Genomic DNA, 21,296 nt, shown 5'->3' on the forward strand with positions numbered 1-21,296 from the left:
GCCGCCTCAGCCAACTGCCACCGAAGCAGAGAGAGAGAGAGAGAGAGAGAGAGAGAGAGAGAGAGAGAGAAGACTAGACCCACCACCAGCATTTCCTTTTTTTCCGCAGCGCGGTAGTAACAAGCCCCTCCCCTTCCCTCCCAACCAATAAACACCCTCCGCTCGAGCCCCGGCAACCAATCAGCTGCAAGGGAGAGAGAGCGAGCGCGCCAGCCCCTCCCCTTCCCCACTCACCTTTCCTTAGAGATAGGCGGCCGTTTCCGAAATGGCGGCTTAAACATGGAGCCAAACGATAACCTCAGACTCAGGACCGCCCCTTCCCTCCCTCGCGCCGCCGGCCCATCTATCGCTCGGCTTTCCCCTCCTCAGCCTCGGGAGGCTGAAAGCCGAGCTTTCGATATACCCACAGCACCCACTACGCGAGTGACTAACTGCCTGGCTGACACACGGCCTACAGAGTCACTCTTAAAGGGGGAGAGATTTAAAGAAACAATACACATACACACACACTCCCCCTCGGTCGCGGCCCCTTCTCGACCCGAAACACCCCCCTCCGCCATTCCTGTCACCCGAAGGTGGTTGGGTCCGTGACGTCACCATCATGGCAACAACCGCCGCAGTCGAGGAAACGGCCGTGGCGGGGCTGCCGCGCGCCAGGAGCGGGGGTTAAAAACAGATAAACAAATAAGTGCTGCTCCCCCCCCCCTTTTGGTACATTCCATTCACTCTCCTCCTGGGCCTCCTGCAACAGCAAGGGAGCGCGCGCGCCAGTGCGCATGCGTACTCCTCCCTGCCTCCCTCCCATCCGAGCGCGAGCGGGGAAAGGAGGAGGGGCTGCGGCTGAGGCAGCAGAGCAGAGCGGGGAGAGAAGGAGGCTGAGGGAAGCAGCAACAGGGAGCCCCGTCCTCGGGGTGCCCCTGAACGGCGCCAGGCCTCCCCTCCGCGAAGATGTTCTCCGTGAGGGTGGTGACCGCAGACTACTACATGAGCCGCCCGCTGCCCGGCCTGGACCCCTGCCACTCCCGCTTCAGGGAGGCCCCCGCCAAGAAGGTGCCCGTCGCCAGAGTCTTCGGCGCCACGCCGGCAGGTGAGCGGTTGCGGCACAGGGAGGGCTGGACGGCGGGCTCCTCCTGGATTGACTGACGGGCGCTGCCCCCTTCGCCTCCTCGCCCCTCGCTGATCACGCCTGGCCTCCCGTGCCTTCCCTACCTGCCGCCTCCTCCCCGCCTGGTCCCCCGCCTGGTGGGAGCAAAGGAGAGGGGGTCTTCCCTTGCCTTCCATGTAGATACACACACACACACCATAGAAGGTATTGCCTTGCTCTCCATGTGTGTGTGTGTATATATATATATATATATATATATATATAGGGAGCAGAGGAGGGGGAGGGGGCATTCCCTTGCTTCCATATACTGTATATACATACAAATAGAAGGTATTGCCTTGCCTTCCCTATCTATCTATCTATCTATCTATCTAGGGAACAGGAGGGGGAGAAGGTATCCCCTTGCCTTCCATGTACATATCTGTGGAAGCATATAGTGTGTATATGGGAGCAGAGTAGGGGAAGAAAGTATTGCCTTGTCTTGTATCTATCTGGAAGTATATAATACACACAGGGGAGCAGAGAAGGGGAGAAGATATGGCTTTGCCTTCTATAGGCAAGGCAGTACCTTTCCCCCTTCTCTGCTCCTGTGTGTGTGTGTGTGTGTGCTTCCACACACACACGGAAGGCGAGGCGATCATCCCCCCTCCTGCTCCTGCCAGGCGGGGCCCAGGTGGGGACGAGGCTCCTCAATGTATGCATGTATGTCTGTATAGTCATGCCCAGAGTCAGTCAGTCAGACCCGCCCGCCCGCCCGCCCTGGCGGTGTGTCTGCCAGGGGAGGGAGGGAGGGAGGGAGGGGGCTGCTCCGCTGACCTCTCCCAGAGGGGGCCGGGGCTGAGGGGCGGTTGCCGGTGGATCCGCGTGCCTCCCCCCATCCTCCTCCTCCTCCTCCTCCTGCTGCTGCTGCTGGAAGGGGGCGATCCCCTCCCTCTCTCCCGGCGTATTGCAAGCTCTAATGCGGCGCAGCTGTATCAACACCCGCCGCTTTTGTGCCAGTGGGAGCGCAGAGCCATCATTCATCGCCTGCCTGCCGCCTTTCAAACAGCAGCCTCCCTCCCTGCCTCCGGAGGGGAAGGAAGGAAGGAGGCCCTCTGCACCTGGCGGCGCGGCGCTGGGGAGTTTTGGGGAGTTCCGTGACAGGAGGGAGCGGTCTGGAACCCCTGCCAGAAATGGCGGCCTCCCAGAACTTGGCCGGGGCTCCGAGAAGGACCTGCTGCTGCTGCTGCCGCTGCTGCTGCTGCCGCTGCCTGAGGAGCGGCGTGGGCACCGACATTGCATGCGCGTTTTCTTGTGTGGCTAGGGATGCAGCACTCCCTCCTCACAGGCTGTGTTCCCCCAGCAGCATTGCTAGTCTCCTGCTTCCCCCTCCCCCCAAAACGGGGACTCACAGCGGCTTACAGTTTAAAAGAGCAGCACAACTGCAAACATATACATAAAACCTGTTATTATTATATCCAAGTGATGCCTTAAAGTAGAATGATTACAACATTAAAACAGGTCACTAGTTCAAAGAATAAACTACAGTCAGAAGACAAAAGTGTTAAAGCAGTATATGGCTATGTCTCCCTGCAGCATTGCCTCCCCTTCTCCCCTGCCCTCTTTGGCCCCGCCACCTTCCACATGCCCGGTCTAGCCCAGGCCTTGTTGCCTCCTCCTTTCTCTGAATGAGAACATTTCTTCTTACTGCCCACTACTGTTGCAGTTACCAGTATTTAATATCACAGAAACCTATGGTAAACACAAAGAAGTGTCATGGGGGGGGGGGGGGTGGAGGACATAATATCTACCAGACAGTTGGGCTACTTAGCATATATGCCTTGGTAATAATGCCAGGTGCATAAATGATGGTGTCATGACAGTCGTAGAATTGTGCAGCAGTTCACAGGAAGACCAAATGTATTGTAAGTAAAGGGAAAGAGTAGAGGGACAGAACAGAGATACCCTGATTTAAATAAACAGTGACAGCTTTTCCATGACCTGTCACATGTCTTTGGGATTCTGCCACTTTTGGGGACCAGTATTCAGCCTGAAGGTACATAACAAGTACAGATATTCATGTGTCACGTTTATGCATTTTTCTGACTGCTTGTATGAAGGGAGTTTATTTTAGTGTTATGTAATCTTCTGTGTAATTGTTTTCGTAATCCATAAACTTGAAGTCTCATGTTCTGTGGAGATTTGTGTACACTGAAGCAGTTTCTTATAAGGCTTCAGAGTTATTTCAATTAATACTGATGTTACCATTTCAGTATTCTGCATCTCCTTGCAAGTCTACCTAGCAACAGTAGAAAGTGACCCTTTCTCGTGTCATGACTGCACATGTCCTGCGCTGCATGTGCACAGAATGGAGAAGAGAAGCATGTGTTCACAAAAAGCTGAAAACAAAGATGGAGAAAATGGCTTCTTTAAGTTCTTTGCAGTTCACAGATAACTCAAGGGATGGAGACAGTGTTTTCTTCCCCCTTTCCCCCCACTGGGCTTTTACATAAGGGAAAAACAATGTCTCCCCACCTTCTGGTAAAGCCCATTGTAAATGCAAAAAACAAAACAAAACCCACATGCCTCCTTTCCCCTGGAGTTCTCAGCACATGCCATAGGACATGAAGTACAGGTGAGAGTCAGTCTGATCACAAATAATGGCTGACAAGGAAGTCAAAATAAATCCCTACTGAATTAAATGTATATAGTGTCTTTCTGCTTTATGTGATCCTAAGGTGGTTTGCTCTAAATAAGACACCGAGATAATGATGACAAATAAAGCAGCGTGTGGTCAAAATAATAACTGAACAATGAAATTACACCCCTCCCTCAATACTTTTTGGAACAAAATGTTATTTATTGCTCTTTTGGTAGTGTAGCCCTATGTTTATTGGAAGCTGCCCCACTGTATTGTCAGTCTTACTCCATGAATCTGTAGTGCTTGGATCTATAGTTAAAAATCTAAAAAACAAAATGGCATCAGTTTATTTCATTCAGCAGACAATTCAGTGGAATAGAACAAGATGGTTTGATAGTTTTGACCAGAATTTGGCTTCCTTACAAGTGATCCCACAAAATATGTTAGCCCACAAAAAGTTTTACTGTTCCATCGTCCAACACGTATCAGTGTTAGGTAGTCTTTAATGACACAGTGATGACTTCAGAGGTGGAAGGGTTGGGAGCACAGTGCTTCCACTTATAAAATGTCCCCAATATGGTTTTTTCAAAGTTATTCTTAATACAAGGCAAGCACTACTTATGAACATTCTGTACAACTGTAATTGTATTTTTATATGGGACTCCCATATAGTGAGAGCCAGCATGGCATAGTGGTTTGAATGTTGGACTACGACTCTGGAGACCAGGATTTGATTTCCAGCTTGCCCATGAAACCAACTGGGTGACTTTGGGCAAATCACACACTCTTAGCCTCAGGAAAAGGCTGTGGGAAACCTCCTCTGAACAAATCTTGCCAAGAAGAGCCAATTATAGGTTCATTTTAAGGTCACCTTGTTGTGTGCTTTCAAGAAATGACTTGAAAGCACACAACAACAACAACCACAACAGCAACAACAAACCTCATATCCTGACTACTTTTTTGTGGGATATAATGTGTAAAGGAAGTAACCGACAGATGGCATGAAATTATAGTATATGCTATACTGTACTACACTAACCTATACTATATACTATATAAAATACACCCAGGTAGAGATTTGTAAGTGAATTAACTTATGTACATTTTAGTAAACACAGTAAATACGTTCTACGTAGTATGAAATCTTCGTCGTGTTACTCGTTGGGACAACTGCTTGTGAGAGTGAAAATAATTAGTTAATCATGATGAGCAGGAGAGAGAGAGAAAGAATACGGTATTATTGTTGCTACTTTTTAATAGAATGTGCAAACGTTTATTGTACCATGTTCCTTTGGTGAACCTTCTTGTCTATAAAAGGAAAATGAGCAAAAGGGGAAATACCCACACAAAAGGGCTTGCCTTCTATTTTTGGAATTTTCTTGTTTCCACAAAACACATGGTCCTTAATCTACAAGTAAGGATAATTTCTGGCTCCCCACAGTGCTCAAGGTTTGCTAGTGCTGTTATGCTTCTAAATAGGAAAGGCTTCTTTTGGCAATGTTGAGAATATTAGCCTAATTAAGTGATTCTTCTGCTTTCATTCCTGCTCATTTTCCAAGTAATGTTGTCTTGAACTATTATCACCCCTTAGCTCTGAAACAGCATATTATACCACTAAGAATATTGTGTTGAAGGTTTTGGAGAATACTTCATGTTTATTATTATTATTATTATTATTATTAACCTTTATTTATGAAGCGCTGTAAATTTACACAGCGCTGTACATGCAATCTTTTTAGTTAGACGGATCCCTGCCCTTTTTTGAAGGATTTGCAAAAAAGATCACATTAAATGGTAATTGATATGCATTGTTCTTCCTGAAGGTGCATGGGACTATATTGAAATTATGAGTAAATAACTGGAAATGAGTTGACTCTAACTTGAAACCTGATCCAAAAGGCCTTTTTGCCTTTCAAGGAACTAGAAGTGATGAAGAGCTTTGAAAAAAGAACTAAATAATCTATATCATTGTACATCAGAAGGAGACTCAGGAGAATATATATAGAGGTTTATAAAACACAAGGGGAAAACAGATGGGCGAAATAAACCTGCTTCTGGATGTCCTCCGCAGACGGTGTTTAGACGCTGCATGCTGCGATGACACCAGGAAGCTGGCTTGAAGCTGCCTGGCTGCCCAGACATAGGTGGCTTTGTGACGCTCCAGCAGCATGGCATTTACACACTGCATGCCGCAGGAGCGTCATGAAGCTGCTATGGGGCTAAGGCAGGGCTGGCAAAACCAGCTTTGTTTGCCACGGTCCCAGTCTGTCTTCAGAAAGGCTGGCTTCAAGCTGCCCCTTCTTGCCAATCTGTTTCCCAGCAGACAGGGTCCTAACCTCCTGTATTCTGGGTTTAGCTCCTCCTATTCGCTCCTGTAGGCAGGAACAGTAAACAAAAGACCGGCCCCCTATATAAGGAGGAGCTAGCCCCCCTGGGCCCCAGTCTTGTTCCTGCCTACGCTCCTAGCAGGGTGTGTCTCTTTGAGCCAGCGAAGTTTTTCCTTTCTCCGAAAGCGGTTTGAGAGTTTTCTTGGCCTTCCCTTCTTCTCCTCTCTCCTGCCTTTCCCCCCTTCCTTGGTGGTGGCTATGGCAGAGGACCCCAAGAGCACTGGCTAAGGGTCATCCTTAGCTCAGGCTTCCCTAGCTCAGGGTCTGCCAGCTCAACAGAAGGAGCTGGCTTCAGAGAGAGACCCATTGGGATGGGTTTGCTGTTGCTCTGCAGCTTCTTCACTACTGCCACTCCAGTCCTTTCTCTCTTGCTGCCTTGGAAGCATGAAGAAAGACTTAATATGGCAAGGGCTCCCCGGATTGGAGAAAGGTCTTGGCTTTGCCAATGACTCTCCCTCTCCTCCAAAGCCGCCCCCCTTTCATGGTGGGAGAACAGGAGAGTTCTGTAAACAGCATTGCAGCACATGGGAGCCGTGGGAACAGATGGTGAGGGGTATCCATGTCTCTTTTTCTCCACATCACCTCTGCCCAGCCTGTTTAAGGCCAGGGATCAGTGAGATTTTTAAAGGAAGTTTCTTGGGTTTTTTAAAGACAGATTCACAAAGGATAAGTTGGCTCAGTCCTCATTTTTTAAAAATGTTACTTCAAGAACTGTTCAACCTGTTCAGGTCTTGCTGGCTGAAGGCAGTGGCGTCCTTAAATGAGTCTATCCATCTGGAATGGGGCTGTTCTCTTTTCCTACTACCTTCTACCTTTCTAAGCACTATTGCCTTTGTAGGTCAGTCATGTCTTTTCATGATATGGCCCAAATATGACAGCCTCAGTTTAGTCATCATGGCGGGTTACAGACTGCCATTAGGGACGTCCTGAGGACGTCCCAGTTTGAAAAAGGGGCGTCTCTTCCAGACACCCCTAACCCTATCACGGACAGAGTCTGTGACAAATGGCGGCGGCCAGTCCACACGGCTGCCGCCATATTGACATAGCGGATGCTGTGCATCCGCACGTCGTGCCCCAGAAGTGACGCCGCGAGTACATGACTAGCACCTCGCGGCATCTCTTCCAGGGCCCAGGAAGGAGCGCGATTTCCGCGCTCCTTCCTCGGAGCGTCGGGGAGCCGTGCGATTTGGCCGCTGCGGCTCCCAGACACTGCAAGCGGAGGCGGAGCCAGACCGCCGCAATCCGGTGGTCTGTAACACACCCCCGGCTTCTAGGGAGAGTTCAGACTTTATTTGCTGTAGGACCCATTTATATGTATTTTTAGAAGTCTATCCATAGAACTGTTCTCCAGCATGAGATTCCAGATGAGCTGATTTCCATTAACTTTATAAGGGATGTTCTTCAAGTTAAAACATTGACATGATTCAGTGTTCTTTAGCTTTACTCCAATTTTTTATATTAGTGTTCTGTTCCTCAGTCTGCTTCTGGTCTTGTTCTTTCAGAGCAAGTAGAGCTTCTCCCTCTTCTACTTTCGATTCTATAGTCTATTTGATTTCTATATTGGCCATCAAGTGATGTCCATATATACAGTTGCCTCTTTGGTTTCTTGAAGAATGTGTTTGCGATGAAGAAACTGTTAGCCTTGCAAAATTCAAGTTGCTCTTCTGCTTTCTTTTTTGATTCTAGGCCAAATTTTATGACAATTGTTGATTCTGCTCTGTTTCCTACTTTGCATTCCAATCACCTGTGATTAACAAGAAAACCTGATTTAGTGTGTGATCAGTTTGCTCCTGAACTCCAGCACAAACTCTTTCAATTTCTTCTTCTGCCTCTGTAGTTGGAGCATAAACTTGGATTAAGGGTATATTGATGGGTTTTCCTTGATATCTTTGGTTGGACTTGGCATTATATCCTTTGCCTGCTTTTTCTACATCTCTCCTCAGTGCTTCCTCATTTCTTCTGAGGTTTTCATTTCCTAAGTAAAACACTGTGTAATCCAACTTTGACTCAAAATATTCCCTTCTTGTCCACCTTAGCTCAATCACCCCTAGTTTTGCAGTGTTTTATGCATTCCATTTCTTGTTTTACTATGTCTAGCTTCCTCTGATTCATGCTTCTCACATTCCATGTTTCTGTAATATGTGTTGTGCAGCTTTGCACTTTCCTTTTACCTCTGAGTACCTCAGCAATTGAATGTCCTTTCAGCCTGAATCCAATTGCATTGTTAGGCATAGTGCTACTTGTAGTTGTCCTCTGCTGTATTCCAGTAGCTTGTTGAGTGCCATCCAACCTGGGTTCCATCTTCTGCCACTGTCTCTTGTTTCATTTTGGATTGTCTCATCCTAGGATTCTTATGATTAAAAAAACACATTCAAAAGGGATTTACTGTGCTCCCTTTTGGACAGTACTAACAAGAGTTAGCTATGGCGGCACTGCCACTTTGTCTGTGAAATCCTCTGCTAGTCTCTCTCTCTCTCTCTCTCTCTCTCTCTCTCGTACACACACACACACACACACCCATTATTGGTGCTTCCCAGTAGCTGTTTTTGCACAATTATTGTGGCTCCTCAGCAAAAGCCTGTCTGACCAGCAGCACCTCTGCCAACAGCATAGCCTCTTGCCTCACAGGAGCATGTAATCCCACTATTAATGCCACTGAAAGGTGGCATTATATGTATTTATAATATATCCATACATTTCAAGGGCTATCTAAACAAATTAGATTGATATTGAGCACAATCTTGGGTTTTTGAACTTAGACACAGATCATTCAAAATCCTCTTCTTTACAAAGAGAACAGTTTCACCTCCTGAGCAGCTACTGCTAGGAACACCAAGAGTGACAGCAAAAGCCACTAAAATTTTCCCTGCATACAAGACTACATGGTTGCTAAACAACCCAATGTTATTAGAACGGTTCTTAAGATTTTATTAAGTTACAGGTCTTCTGCATATCAGATAAGTACATCTGAATTGCTTTCCTTCTTAATTTTATTATGTTTAACCTAAAGGGAGAAGTCCTTGTAACAGGGCATAGAACCTCACCAAGCTGCTGAATGGCTTGAGTGTATTTAGGCAAGGAATAAGATTCTAATTGCATTTGAGGGAATCTTTGTGAAGCAGTGGTGTACTAGTAGAGAAAGTCATCCCCCTTGCAGATCCATAACTACTCTCCTTTGCTGGCGGTATCTAAGCAGAAGCAGGACATCTGTTAGTTTTATCCCACATTGTTGATCCTGCACTGAGCTGATTGGTTGGGTGCTTATTTCTCCGTGTTGTTATGTAAGTGTATGTAATTGCTTCAAATGACATTGCCTTTATGGGCTAAGGTACAATATGTTGTCCTCCTTCCATGCAGATTAGGGTAAGTGTAATAAGTTCCTTTTTTTCTGAACAAACCAGAGCCCTAAACATGGAGGAAGGGGAGGGGTTGTACTACAACAGAAAGCCAAGCGGTGATCTGTTCTCTCTGACCCACCCACTGCAGTCACTGGGAATAGAAATGAATATCTTCACTAAAAGAAGAGAAATATGCCTCTCTCATAGAGGCCTTTGATCTGCTGTTGTGATGGAAAATGAGCCATACACACAAGGACAGATGGTTATGAAAGCATACACAATAATGAATTAAAGCATTCTGTTCATTAAAACACCATGCAGAATGTACAAAAGCCAGTCTTGAGTTTTTAAGCCTGGTGATACTAATAAAAATGGTATATCATATAAATGTTTTACATTGTTTACATTGTTAAAACCAGGCCCTTTCTCAGTAAGATAAAAAGAACCTGCCCTTCAAAAAAGGCATTCTTTCCAAAATTTGTTAATTGCTCTCTAACCTATAACTCAGTACTATATACACAAAATCCAAATAAAAATATGAATTTTTTTAAAATGTTAGTATACTTCAGATATTTATTATCATTATATGTATTTATAGAGATATAATGGCTTAGAAATTGGCTTGATATACTTATTGTGTGATTTTAGTGTTAGTTTTTAGGGTCTTTATTATAGAGAGGAGCATTTCATTCTTCTGTCCTTGTTTCAAATGCCTGTTGATATTTGGAATAAGGAACTCTAGGTATGAAAAAATGTGCAGATAAAAAGAACAAGATACATATTCCCTATAATACAATCTGCAGCAATTTCTACTGTCTGTCTGTACACTGGGAGCTGAATAGTCTGTATGTGTATCTGTAGTAAGAGGGTAAGGATACTTAGGTTAAAATGAAAATTTGCATGTGGACACTTCCGGCACAGCAGGCGAAGGAGGAGGCCACGGGTTAGAAGAGCTCTCTAACCTTGCCTTCACAACAGCAGTACTTGGGGGAACGGGATTGCAAACTACCCGTCCATATTCTTACTGGGAGGTAAGAATAGCCTGGCAACTCAGAGGGGGGTCCAAGGGGGAGACCTGGTGATACACCACCCTAAAGGACCGAAGAGTTGTGGACACCTGTTGTTGTAACCGTTACTACGGGGGGGAAGACGCCTGCTGTGTATAAAAAAGCAACAACAAAAGCTGCTTATATAAACAAACAGCTACTTGAGTTTACCCACCTATATAAGTGCTCCTGCACTCCTGTGTTGCCAATAAGCTGAACTGAAAGCATTGAAAGCATCGAAACAAGATCAAACGGAAAAAACGCTAAAGTAAAGTTGAAACTACAACTCCCAGAAGCCTCTACTTAAAGAAGTAAGCTGCAAAGACAGAAATTGGAGGAGGGAGTGCAGAGAGATAAAAAGAAAACAAGGAGTGAATTTGGTATAATGAGGAATGGGTTTATAGGGGCGAAGATAAATAATAAATAAACAAATAAGATAAGACAAGATAAAAAGAGAACCTTAAAAAGAAATAAGAAATAAGAAAAGGAAAAGAAAAAGAAAAAGACTGAACGGACGGGGCGCGCACTGAGAGAGAGTGAAAGGTGAGAGAGACGGAGGTGAAAGCGGGCGTGCGCGGCGAAGAACAGAGGGAGAAACAGATAGAACTGACGGGAACGCGCGCTGGGAGAAAGACAGAGAAGGAGACGAAAAAGGGCGCGCGCGACGGACGACGGAGAGCAGAGAAGGAGGAAGGACAGAAGCAGACAGGAACGCGCGCTGGGAGAGAGACAGAGGAGGAGGTGAAAAGGGGAGCGCGCGACGGACGACGGAGAGCAGAGAAGGAGGAAGGACAGAAGCAGACAGGAACGCGCGCTGGGAGAGAGACAGAGGAGGAGGTGAAAAGGGGAGCGCGCGACGGACGACGGAGAGCAGAGAAGGAGGAAGGACAGAAGCAGACAGGAACGCGCGCTGGGAGAGAGACAGAGGAGGAGGTGAAAAGGGGAGCGCGCGACGGACGACGGAGAGCAGAGAAGGAGGAAGGACAGAAGCAGACAGGAACGCGCGCTGGGAGAGAGACAGAGGAGGAGGTGAAAAGGGGAGCGCGCGACGGACGACGGAGAGCAGAGAAGGAGGAAGGACAGAAGCAGACAGGAACGCGCGCTGGGAGAGAGACAGAGGAGGAGGTGAAAAGGGGAGCGCGCGACGGACGACGGAGAACCAAGAAAGAGGAAGGATAGAAACAGGCGGGGGGGAAGAAGGTGCGCGCGACGGACGACGGAGAGTAGAGGAAGGATAGAAGCAGACAGGAGAATAGAAGAAGCTGAAGGAGGAGCTGGGAGAGAAGGAAGACACAGGTGGAAAAAAATAAACAAGGAGAACTCAATGGAACTAAAGCTTAAAACAGACATTTAAATCAACTAAATTCAAGGAAGAATAAGAACACACTGGGAAGAAGACTTCTTATAATTGAAAAACTCATATGGAAACAAGAGAAACTGCAAGAAGGAAAGAAAAGGAAAAGGAAAAGGAAAGAGTAAGAGGACTGTTATATCACTGAATATAAAATATCAAGAATTGAGATGTAATAGAGGAAAAAATTTTTTTTTTTTAGAAAGTTGTCTATTATTGTTTGTGTTTGCTTTTGTCTCTAAGGGCTCTAATTGACATTACTATAAAATTATCTTAATTAAAACAAGAGAAGGGAGGGGGTAAAATAGAAAAGAAATATAGTTTAAGAGTCTGATTAATGTATTATCCTCCATTAAGGTATTATTTGGTAAAAACTGTTACTATTTAAAGGACTATTTAGTTTTAACATAAATATAGGTATAACTTGCGATATACTTGTCAAATAGGAAGAGAAAAAGGAAAGTATGGCAAAAACAAATAAAGGACCTACACAATCTCAGTTGGTATTAACGACAGCTAGAAGAGGATCGATGGAAGATACAATTAAGATTATTGATCCGAATATTCGCATCCTGGATGAAATACGGAAATTACAACAAGAGATAAAAGACGCAAGACTAGAGACCAAAGAAGACATAAGAAATGCTTGTACAGAGCTAAGAGAAGAAATAAAAGATACACGATCTGAAATAAGGAAAGATGTTAAAAAAGAACTAGATCTCTTTGGGAAAAAGATAGACAAATTAACAACTGATCTTAACAATACTCAGAAAGAAGTAGAACAAATAAAGGAAAGGACTACAATATTGGAAAAATCTTCTAAAGATCTTAATCAACAACAGGAAGAACAAAAACGCATGGAATGGAATAATGAACTGCGTTACAGGGAAAAATGTATGAAGCTAAGAGGAGTAACAGAAAGAAATAAGGAAGATTTATATGAGAGACTTATACCCGCTCTGGCTGTATACATTAAAATAACACCAGAAGAATTAGAGTTAGAAATTGATAAAATCTTTAGAATTAATTCCTACCAAAACAAAGAAAGAAATATTCCCAGAGACATAGCGGTTTGTTTTACAAGATCGAGAATCAGAGATAGATTTATTCAACAAAATTATCAAACAAAACTACAGATTGAGGATACAGAGATTAAAATATTTAAAGACATTCCACCACAGATAATGTTGAATAGACAGAAATACAAACCATTAACACAGCTCCTAAAAAATTTGGATATAGATTTCAGGTGGGAAAGAATTGAAGGACTGTCCTTTTACTATCAACAAAGGAGATATAGAATTGACACATTGGAAAAAGCTAATGAAATAGAAATAAAATTGAAAAGAGAATACAAAGAGAACGGAGGAAAAAAACAAGGAAGAGAATACCCAGCAAGAGAGTGGAAACCGAGGAAACATAACGAAAAGGAAAAAGACATAGAAAAACAAAGACAAGAAGAAAAAGAAATAGAAAGATTTACTCCATTAGAAAGAACAGAAATAGACTTGCTGTCTTGAAATCAAGAGATATTATAAGAAAGAATTATATTGTTAAGATTACTAACAGCTATTCTAGATATTTCTGGAAAAATAAGTGTATACTTTATATCATTCTGTAATTAAGCTTACAAAATAAAAGGGGTGGAAGGGGTGGAACAATCACAACACAACAATGACAACTAAATTAATTTCGTGGAATGTAAAAGGGATAAATTCCAAATACAAAAGGAGCATCATTTTCCACCAGCTCGAGAAATTAAAAGGTGATATTATTTGCATACAGGAGACAAAAATTAAATCGGAAGAAATAAAATATTTAAGAAATCCAAAATTAGGTGAATGCTATACAGCTACCTTGGATAAGAAGAAAAAAGGGGTAGCATTATATATCAGTAAAAAATACAATTCTAAAGAAATATTTCATGATGAAAATGGATCATGTATTGCAGCGGAAGTGAAATTAAGGAATTGTACAACATTGGTTGTAGGAATTTACGCGCCACATGAAAATAAAGAGAAATATTTTGATAAATTACATGAGAAAATTCAAGAGCTTGATTATGAAAACATTATAGTACTAGGAGACTTTAATGGAGTAATAAATCCAATTATTGATAGAAAATCCAATGACGGTAAAAACATGAAAAAGAATCAAGGCAAGCTACCTAAGACCTTTTTTCGAATGATAGAAGATCTAAATCTTTTGGATGTGTGGAGATATAAATATGGTCAATCAAGAAACTTCACCTTTTTTTCAGAAGTGCATAACTCCTTTGCTAGAATAGATTTATTTTTAGTGTCAAAAACTTTACTTCCATATATTCAGTCATCAGAAATTTTAGGAAAGCCAGTTTCAGACCATAATCCTATTATATTGACCATACAAGAAAAAAAATTGAATTACACTTGGAGATTAAATGGAGACCTGTTAAATGATGAACAACTGACAAAACGTGTAAAAGAAGAAATGAGATGGTACTTTAAAGAAAACATAACAGATGAAATCCCAATGAAAACTATATGGGATGCAAGCAAAGCAGTAGCGAGAGGAATTTTTATTAAGATAAATAGTGAACAAAAAAAGAAAAAGAAAATGGAAGAGACACATTTACAAAATAAATTAAAACAAAAAGAAAAAGAATGGAAAGAAAAGGGTGACAAAAAATTAAAAATAGAAGTGGAAATATTACAAGAAAAATTAAAAGCATTGTCTATTCAAGAAATCACAACTAAATTAAGAACAATTAAGCAAAGGAATTTTGAATCCGGAAATAAAGCTGGGAAACTATTGGCACAAAAAATTAAAAAAATAAGAAGAAAAAAGATTATTAATGAAATAAAATATAATGATAAAAGATATACCACACAAAATGAAATTATAGAGAAATTTACAAAGTACTATGAAGAATTGTATGATAATGAGACAGATATGGAAAATAAAAACATTAAAATTAAACAGTATTTAAATAAACTGAACCTAAAAACAATAAACGAAGTTCAAAAACAAAATTTGAATAAAGAAATTACAGACAAAGAAATTATGGAAGCAATACAAAAGCAAAAATTGGGAAAAGCTGCGGGTCCGGATGGGATATCAGCAATCTACTATAAAAAATTAAAGGAAGAACTGTTAGAACCATTAAAACAAACATTCAACGAAATAAATAAGCATGGCGTACCTGAAACCTGGAAGGAAGCATTAATAACAGTCATCCCTAAAGGTGAAAAAGATCATACTGATATAAGGAATTACAGACCCATCTCACTCACTAACGTAGATTATAAAATATTTTCATCCATATTGGCAAACAGGCTAAAAAATGTCTTGATAGAATATATACAAGAAGACCAAAATGGATTTATACCTGGACGTTATGGACAGAATAATATCAGAACATTTATAAATATTTTGGAACATTATGAACAGCATAGTGAAAAAAAATTGGCATGTATCCTGCTTGATGCAGAGAAAGCTTTTGACCAAGTGGATTGGAAATTTTTATTTGAAGTTATAAAAAGGATTGATCTAGGAGAAGAGTTTGGGAGATGGATAAAAAAGATATATACGGAACAGAAAGCATACTTACTCATTAACGAGGAGAAATCTAAATGCTTTAAGGTTAAAAGGGGAACAAGACAAGGATGTCCCTTGTCTCCATTACTGTTTATTTTGATCTTAGAAATTTTGATTAATAAAATAAAAGGAGAAGAATCAATTAGAGGGGTTAAAGTTAGAGAAATTGAATATAAACTAAAAGTATTTGCTGATGATATAATTTTCTTTCTAGATGATCCAAACAAAAGCATAAATTTACTAATTCAGACAATTAAGGAATATGGAATTTTAGCGGGATTTAAAATCAATGCAGGAAAAACCATGATCCTTACAAAAAATCTTCCAAAAAATGAAGAAAAAGAACTTAAAGAAATATCAGGGTTTAGTATTGTTAACAAAGTTAAATATTTGGGTATTTACTTTACCAAAAGAAACACCGAATTATTTCAGAATAATTATACAAAAACATGGACAGAGATTAAAAAAGACTTAGAAAAATGGTCTAAATATAAATTATCCTTCTTGGGCAAAATTGCCTTAATTAAAATGAATATACTTCCAAGATTTATGTACTTGTTCTCTAATATTCCAATTATTGTTAATGAAAACTGTTTTGTTCTATGGCAGAAGGAACTAAGCAAATTTTTGTGGGAAGGTAAAAGAGCAAGGGTTAAATGGAAACTTTTAACGGAAGATAAGCTACGAGGGGGATGTAACCTACCAAATTTTAAGTTATATTATTATGCGGTATGTCTCAAGTGGCTAGAGGAGTGGTTCAAACTGGAGAATAAAAATGTGTTGAATATTGAAAAAGATAATTTGAATATGGGGATACACGCATATATGTGGTACATGAAACCCAAAAATAATAGTTTGTTTAATCATCATGTCATAAGAAAAGCTTTGCTCAAAGTCTGGTACAAAATCAGATATCAATTCTATAAGAATATTCCTCCTTGGGTATCCATACAAGAAGCCTATTACAGTAGAACTAAAGATAAAGAAGCTTCTTGGTTAAGATATGGAGATATAATAAATAAAACGTCAGAAGGTAAATATAATATGAAAACTATAGAGGAACTGAAAGAAAAAGGGAAAATTAAAGATTGGTTTTTATATAACCAAATAAATAATCGTTTTAAAACAGACAGTAAAACCTTTGGACTGACAATGGAAAATAATGAGATAGATAAAATAATGTTGGATCAAAAAGGAAAACATATATCAAAATACTACAAAATATTAAAAGAAAGAGATCTGGAGGATGAAACCATCAAAAGTAGTATGGTAAGATGGGCACAGGATATTAAGAAAACAATAACAACAGACGAATGGGAAAAATCATGGAAAGATACAAATAAATTTACCCTGTGTCAAAATTATAAAGAAAATTACATCAAGATGCTATATAGATGGTATTTAACCCCCCAAAAAATACATTATATATATAAATCAGGTGATACTAAATGTTGGAAATGTGGAAAACCCGAAGGAGATTTTTTCCACATGTGGTGGACATGTAATATAACAAAAGAATTCTGGCAAAAAATTCACGGAACTATTCAAAAGATCTTAGGAATTAATATACCATTTGAAGCAAAGCTATTTTTATTGAATATGACACATAATATAAAATCCATAAAAAATAACAGAATTATTTTGTACATGATTACATGTGCAAGAATTTTATATGCCCAGTACTGGAAAAGTATCTCTAATCCATCAATAGAAGACTGGCTGATTAAAATATACGAGGCAAAAAATATGGACATAATATCTGCCTCATTAAGAGGAAAGGATAAAAACCAGATAGAAGAAGAATGGAAATGTCTTAATGAAGAAAGAGATGACACATAATAAAGGATAAATAACAAATGAATACTATCTGACAAAATTATATCAATACAGGAACTGACAAACATAGAAGCATAAATATCAGGAGTAAACAAATAAATATTTCATGATATGGGAATACTCAAGTGTAAAGGAAGTATGGCTAGAGAGTCAAAGAATTCAAATATCTTTTGTAAATAGTCTATATGTTGTGTGTTTGTATATGATTAGAAGGTAATGTCAAGTAATGTAACTCATAGTGCTTGTGCTAGACGTTTATTGGTTTGTGTATTAGGTTGCTTGTTTGTTTGGTGTTTTGCTTTCCTTTTATGCACTTTTTATATGTAATGTTCTATTCTAAATAAATACTTTAAAAAAAAAAAAAAAATGAAAATTTGCATGTGGATGTGAACTAAATACAGTTATTGGTCTTAAAGTAGAACAGATTCTTTGAATGAATTGGGTTTATTAATTCAGTGCTTGCATAAATTCTGTTGATTTATTGGGCCTACTCTAACTGGAACAGACAGTTAGCCTTCTTTCCAGTTTTCTTCATTTTGCAAAACCATTTAAATACTAGATTGTTATTAATTTTTCAGAATAGTTGGATTTTCTTTCCAGAATTATTGCTGTGTAGTAACCTAAATACCTCAAAGGTACTAGATCCTGTTTGATTTTAGGAGTTAAGCATGGCCAGCTCTGGTTAGTACTTGGATGGGAGACTGCCCACAAATACCTGGTGCTGTAGGCTATATTTCAGACAAAGGATCTGGGAAAACCACCTCTGAGTAGTCCTTGCCTGAGAAAACCCTATGGAATGAATGAGGTTGCCATAAGTTGATAGGCAGCTTGAAGGCACATACATATAGGCGGGTTACAGACCGCCTGTTTGGGGCGGCGTGCACCCGCCCCTTTCCCCGCTGTATCGGAGCCTCAGCTGCCAGACCAGCAGCCTCCGAGGCCCCAATCCGCCACTTTCCAGGCTGCGGGGAAGCTGCAAAAGGCCGCTTCCCTGCGGCCTGAAAAGGGGTGTCCTTGGGGCTTCAAGCCCCAAGGACACCCGGCGACGGCGGGGAGGAGGAGAAAGGGGCCGCTTGGCTCCTTTCTCCTCTGTGTCGCTGGTGCAGCCGTCTGAAGGCTGCGCCCAGCGACAGAAACCCAGAAGGAGCTCCGAAACTGAGCTCATTCCAGGGTTGCGGAAAGGGCGCCCTAGGTGCCCTGGCGCGGCTCCAATACATCACAACCGCACCGCCTCGTTTGGAGGCGGTGCGGTTGTGATGCAGTGATGGCGGCGGCCGTGTGGAACGGCCGCTGCCATTTTCTACATGCAGAGCACGTACTAGGGTTAGGGGGATGCGGAAGCACCGCCCCTTCCTAACCCTAGTACGCGTTCGTCGCGTACTTTCTGGCGGTCTGTAACCCGCCATACATTAGAGTCAATTAAATAATGTGAATAAAAGCACTACATGCTGTGGGTTGTTTCATGTGTTACATTTCTAATGTGTATGTAAAACATTTTATGTATGCATCTAAAAGTGCAATGTGTTGCAGATAATCTGTACTTCTTACTGTGGTATATGGGTATGAGTCAACAGTGTGATGCAGCAGCTAAAAAGGCTAATGCAATTTTAGACTGCATCAATAAAAGTATAGTATCTAGATCAAGTGAAGTAATAGTGCCACTCTATTCTGCTCTGGTCAGGCCCCACCTGGAATATTGGAGCAAGCTTGTGTTCTGCTGCTCCAGAGAACAGGACCCGGAACAATGGATGCAAGCTACAGGAAAAGAGATTCCACCTCAACATTAGGAGGAACTTCCTGACAGTAAGGGCTGTTCAAAGGTGGAACACACTTCTTTGGAGAGTGGTGGAAACTCCCTCTTTGGAAGTCTTTAAACAGAGGCTGGATGGCCATCTGTCGAGTATGCTTTGATTGAGAGTTCCTGCATGGCAGAGGGTTGGACTGGATGGCCTTTGTGGTCTCTTCCAACTCTGCGATTCTATGATTCTATATACCAGGCTGCTAGAATTAGCCTCTGCCGGTTATTCTCCCATACTATATTTATACATTTATATATATACTGCTACATAGCATAGAGGTAGCACACATTGTGTTTGTTTGTTTGTTTTTCTTTATTTGTATGTTTCTTTTATTTGTATCTCATATTTCTCCCATCATGAGAGCCTCTGCCACTCTGTTTTATGTTGTACAATATTTAAATATTAATGATTTTGTAAATCTGTTGCTATATACAGGAGTCCTCTTCATTTCTATGGATTGGTTTTCGATGATCCACTCTTTTGATGCTATTAAATTATTACCAGAACCCATTTATTTGATGTGTGGTCTGCTCTTTCTACAAATCTAAGCACAAATATAAGTATTAATACATGTACAGTGCTATATTACAGGCTCATAATGACACTATGAATGAGTTCTACATTATACAGTACCATGAATGAAAATATGGTGCTTTGCACAGTGTTTTCATAACCATTCCTGACTTACACTGTCTTTTCATTCAGTCTGTGACCTGTATACTGTAGAAGTCATTCATGGTGTTGTTGTGTGCTTATAATACAGCACTGTACAGGTATTCAAATTTACCTTTGTGTTTGCACAGTAATATACAGCAACTATGGATTCTACTTTTCAACAGTTTTCTGTTTTCAACAATAACCCCCGTAGGTGTCAGGAATGTCATTAAACGTACACAAATATTAAGAAATAAAATATGGTTGCTGTACTTTGGTTGGTATCCTGTTAGTGACATACACAGACATACTGTAAGTCTGTCTTTTGGTTATTTTTTTTCTAACTTCTACTACAGCCAGAATCCTCATGAAAATTATTGTTGCAGTGTGATATTACCTGCCTTGGCCATTGCATTGCTGGTGGGAAGCAGAGGAGATTGGAGAAGCATTTGAATGCGTTCCCATAGTCAGATAATACCAATGGCATGATTTGCTGAAAACTCCCAAAGACATCATCAGCTCTTGGCAGACGTTGTTGTGGTCTGCATCTGATTATACGAACATAGCCAGATGCTTCTCTGCTTCCCACCTCCACCAGCAGTATACTGGTAGGAGTGCTATTGGTGAGTCCTGGGGGTGGTGACTGAGAAGCTGTAGTTAATTCTTACATGCAGAACTCTTATGCAGTTCTTGACCATATAAGATCTTGTTCTTTGTGTGTTTGTTTTGAACCAAGCTGCAGCCACATTTCAAAGAAATGTCATATTTATAACTGTCTTTCACCTAGAAACTTGGTCAATATATGTGGAATTAGCTCAGTCACCATCTGTCTGGGAAAGCAGCCAGCAGCTGATAACGAGCCCCAAAATAAGGTAGAGTCAAGTGAAACAAAATAGCACAACACAGTGTATGTATTAAAAAAGCAAGTCTTGAACGGCAGACTTCCAAAGCAAAAGGCAGAATTCCAAAAACAAAAGTCCCTAATCAGTCTGGGTTCAAGCCAAAAGGTTAAACAGTCAGCACAGTCAAGATGCCCAAAAGGGTCAAGGTAAAACAGAATGCCCAAGATCCACAGGTCCAGGCCAAAACGTCAAGAAGAGAGTTCACGAACAATGTGCTTTCATCAAGAGAATCAGTTAACCTTTCTGGCATTACTCCCAGACTTTCATCTTGAGCTGTCACTTGTTCAGCTGTTTCTTAATTGCTTGGCATCTCATACAAAGCCTCTGAGACCACTGCAGCCCTGCCCTTTCAGATCTCTTCTGGCTTTAGGAAGGCACAGGTAACTTGACCTTCATCTCCTCCTCCTCCTCCGTGCCAACACTGCCAGGGGCTCTGCTGCCTGGACGCTGGGCTCCTGACCATCCTCTTGGGCAGCAGCCTCTTGATAGTGACAGAGCAGAACTAGGGCCAGGCTGAGTCTCAGACTCCTCTCCTGAGTCCTCAGCCAGGTTAGGCAGGAAGAGTGGCTTCCCAAAGTCATAAACAAATGTCATGACACACAGAATATTTATTTGTTTTTTTAAAAAGTTCTTGCATTGTGTTTTGAAGTTTCCCCCTTTGGTTTTGAAAGCTGATGTAGCA

At 41.4% G+C, this 21,296-nt stretch overlaps 1 protein-coding gene across 3 annotated transcripts in view; it reads left to right on the forward strand.

The window, feature by feature from the left end:
• Positions 1 to 813: 813 nt before the first annotated feature.
• REV3L (REV3 like, DNA directed polymerase zeta catalytic subunit) overlaps positions 814 to 21,296 on the forward strand; it is a 119,836-nt gene continuing 99,353 nt past the window's right edge. For all 3 annotated transcript variants that reach the window (XM_089530559.1, XM_089530560.1, XM_089530561.1), the window contains exon 1: positions 814 to 1,087. In XM_089530559.1, coding sequence (XP_089386685.1) covers positions 949 to 1,087 — 139 coding nt within the window. In that variant the 5' untranslated portion in view covers positions 814 to 948. The remainder of the gene's footprint in view (positions 1,088 to 21,296) is intronic.

Source organism: Sceloporus occidentalis, unplaced genomic scaffold (genome assembly GCF_023333645.1).
Source record: "Sceloporus occidentalis isolate IW3139 unplaced genomic scaffold, rSceOcc1.0.p SCAF_6, whole genome shotgun sequence".
NCBI classification, from domain to species: domain Eukaryota; kingdom Metazoa; phylum Chordata; class Lepidosauria; order Squamata; family Phrynosomatidae; genus Sceloporus; species Sceloporus occidentalis.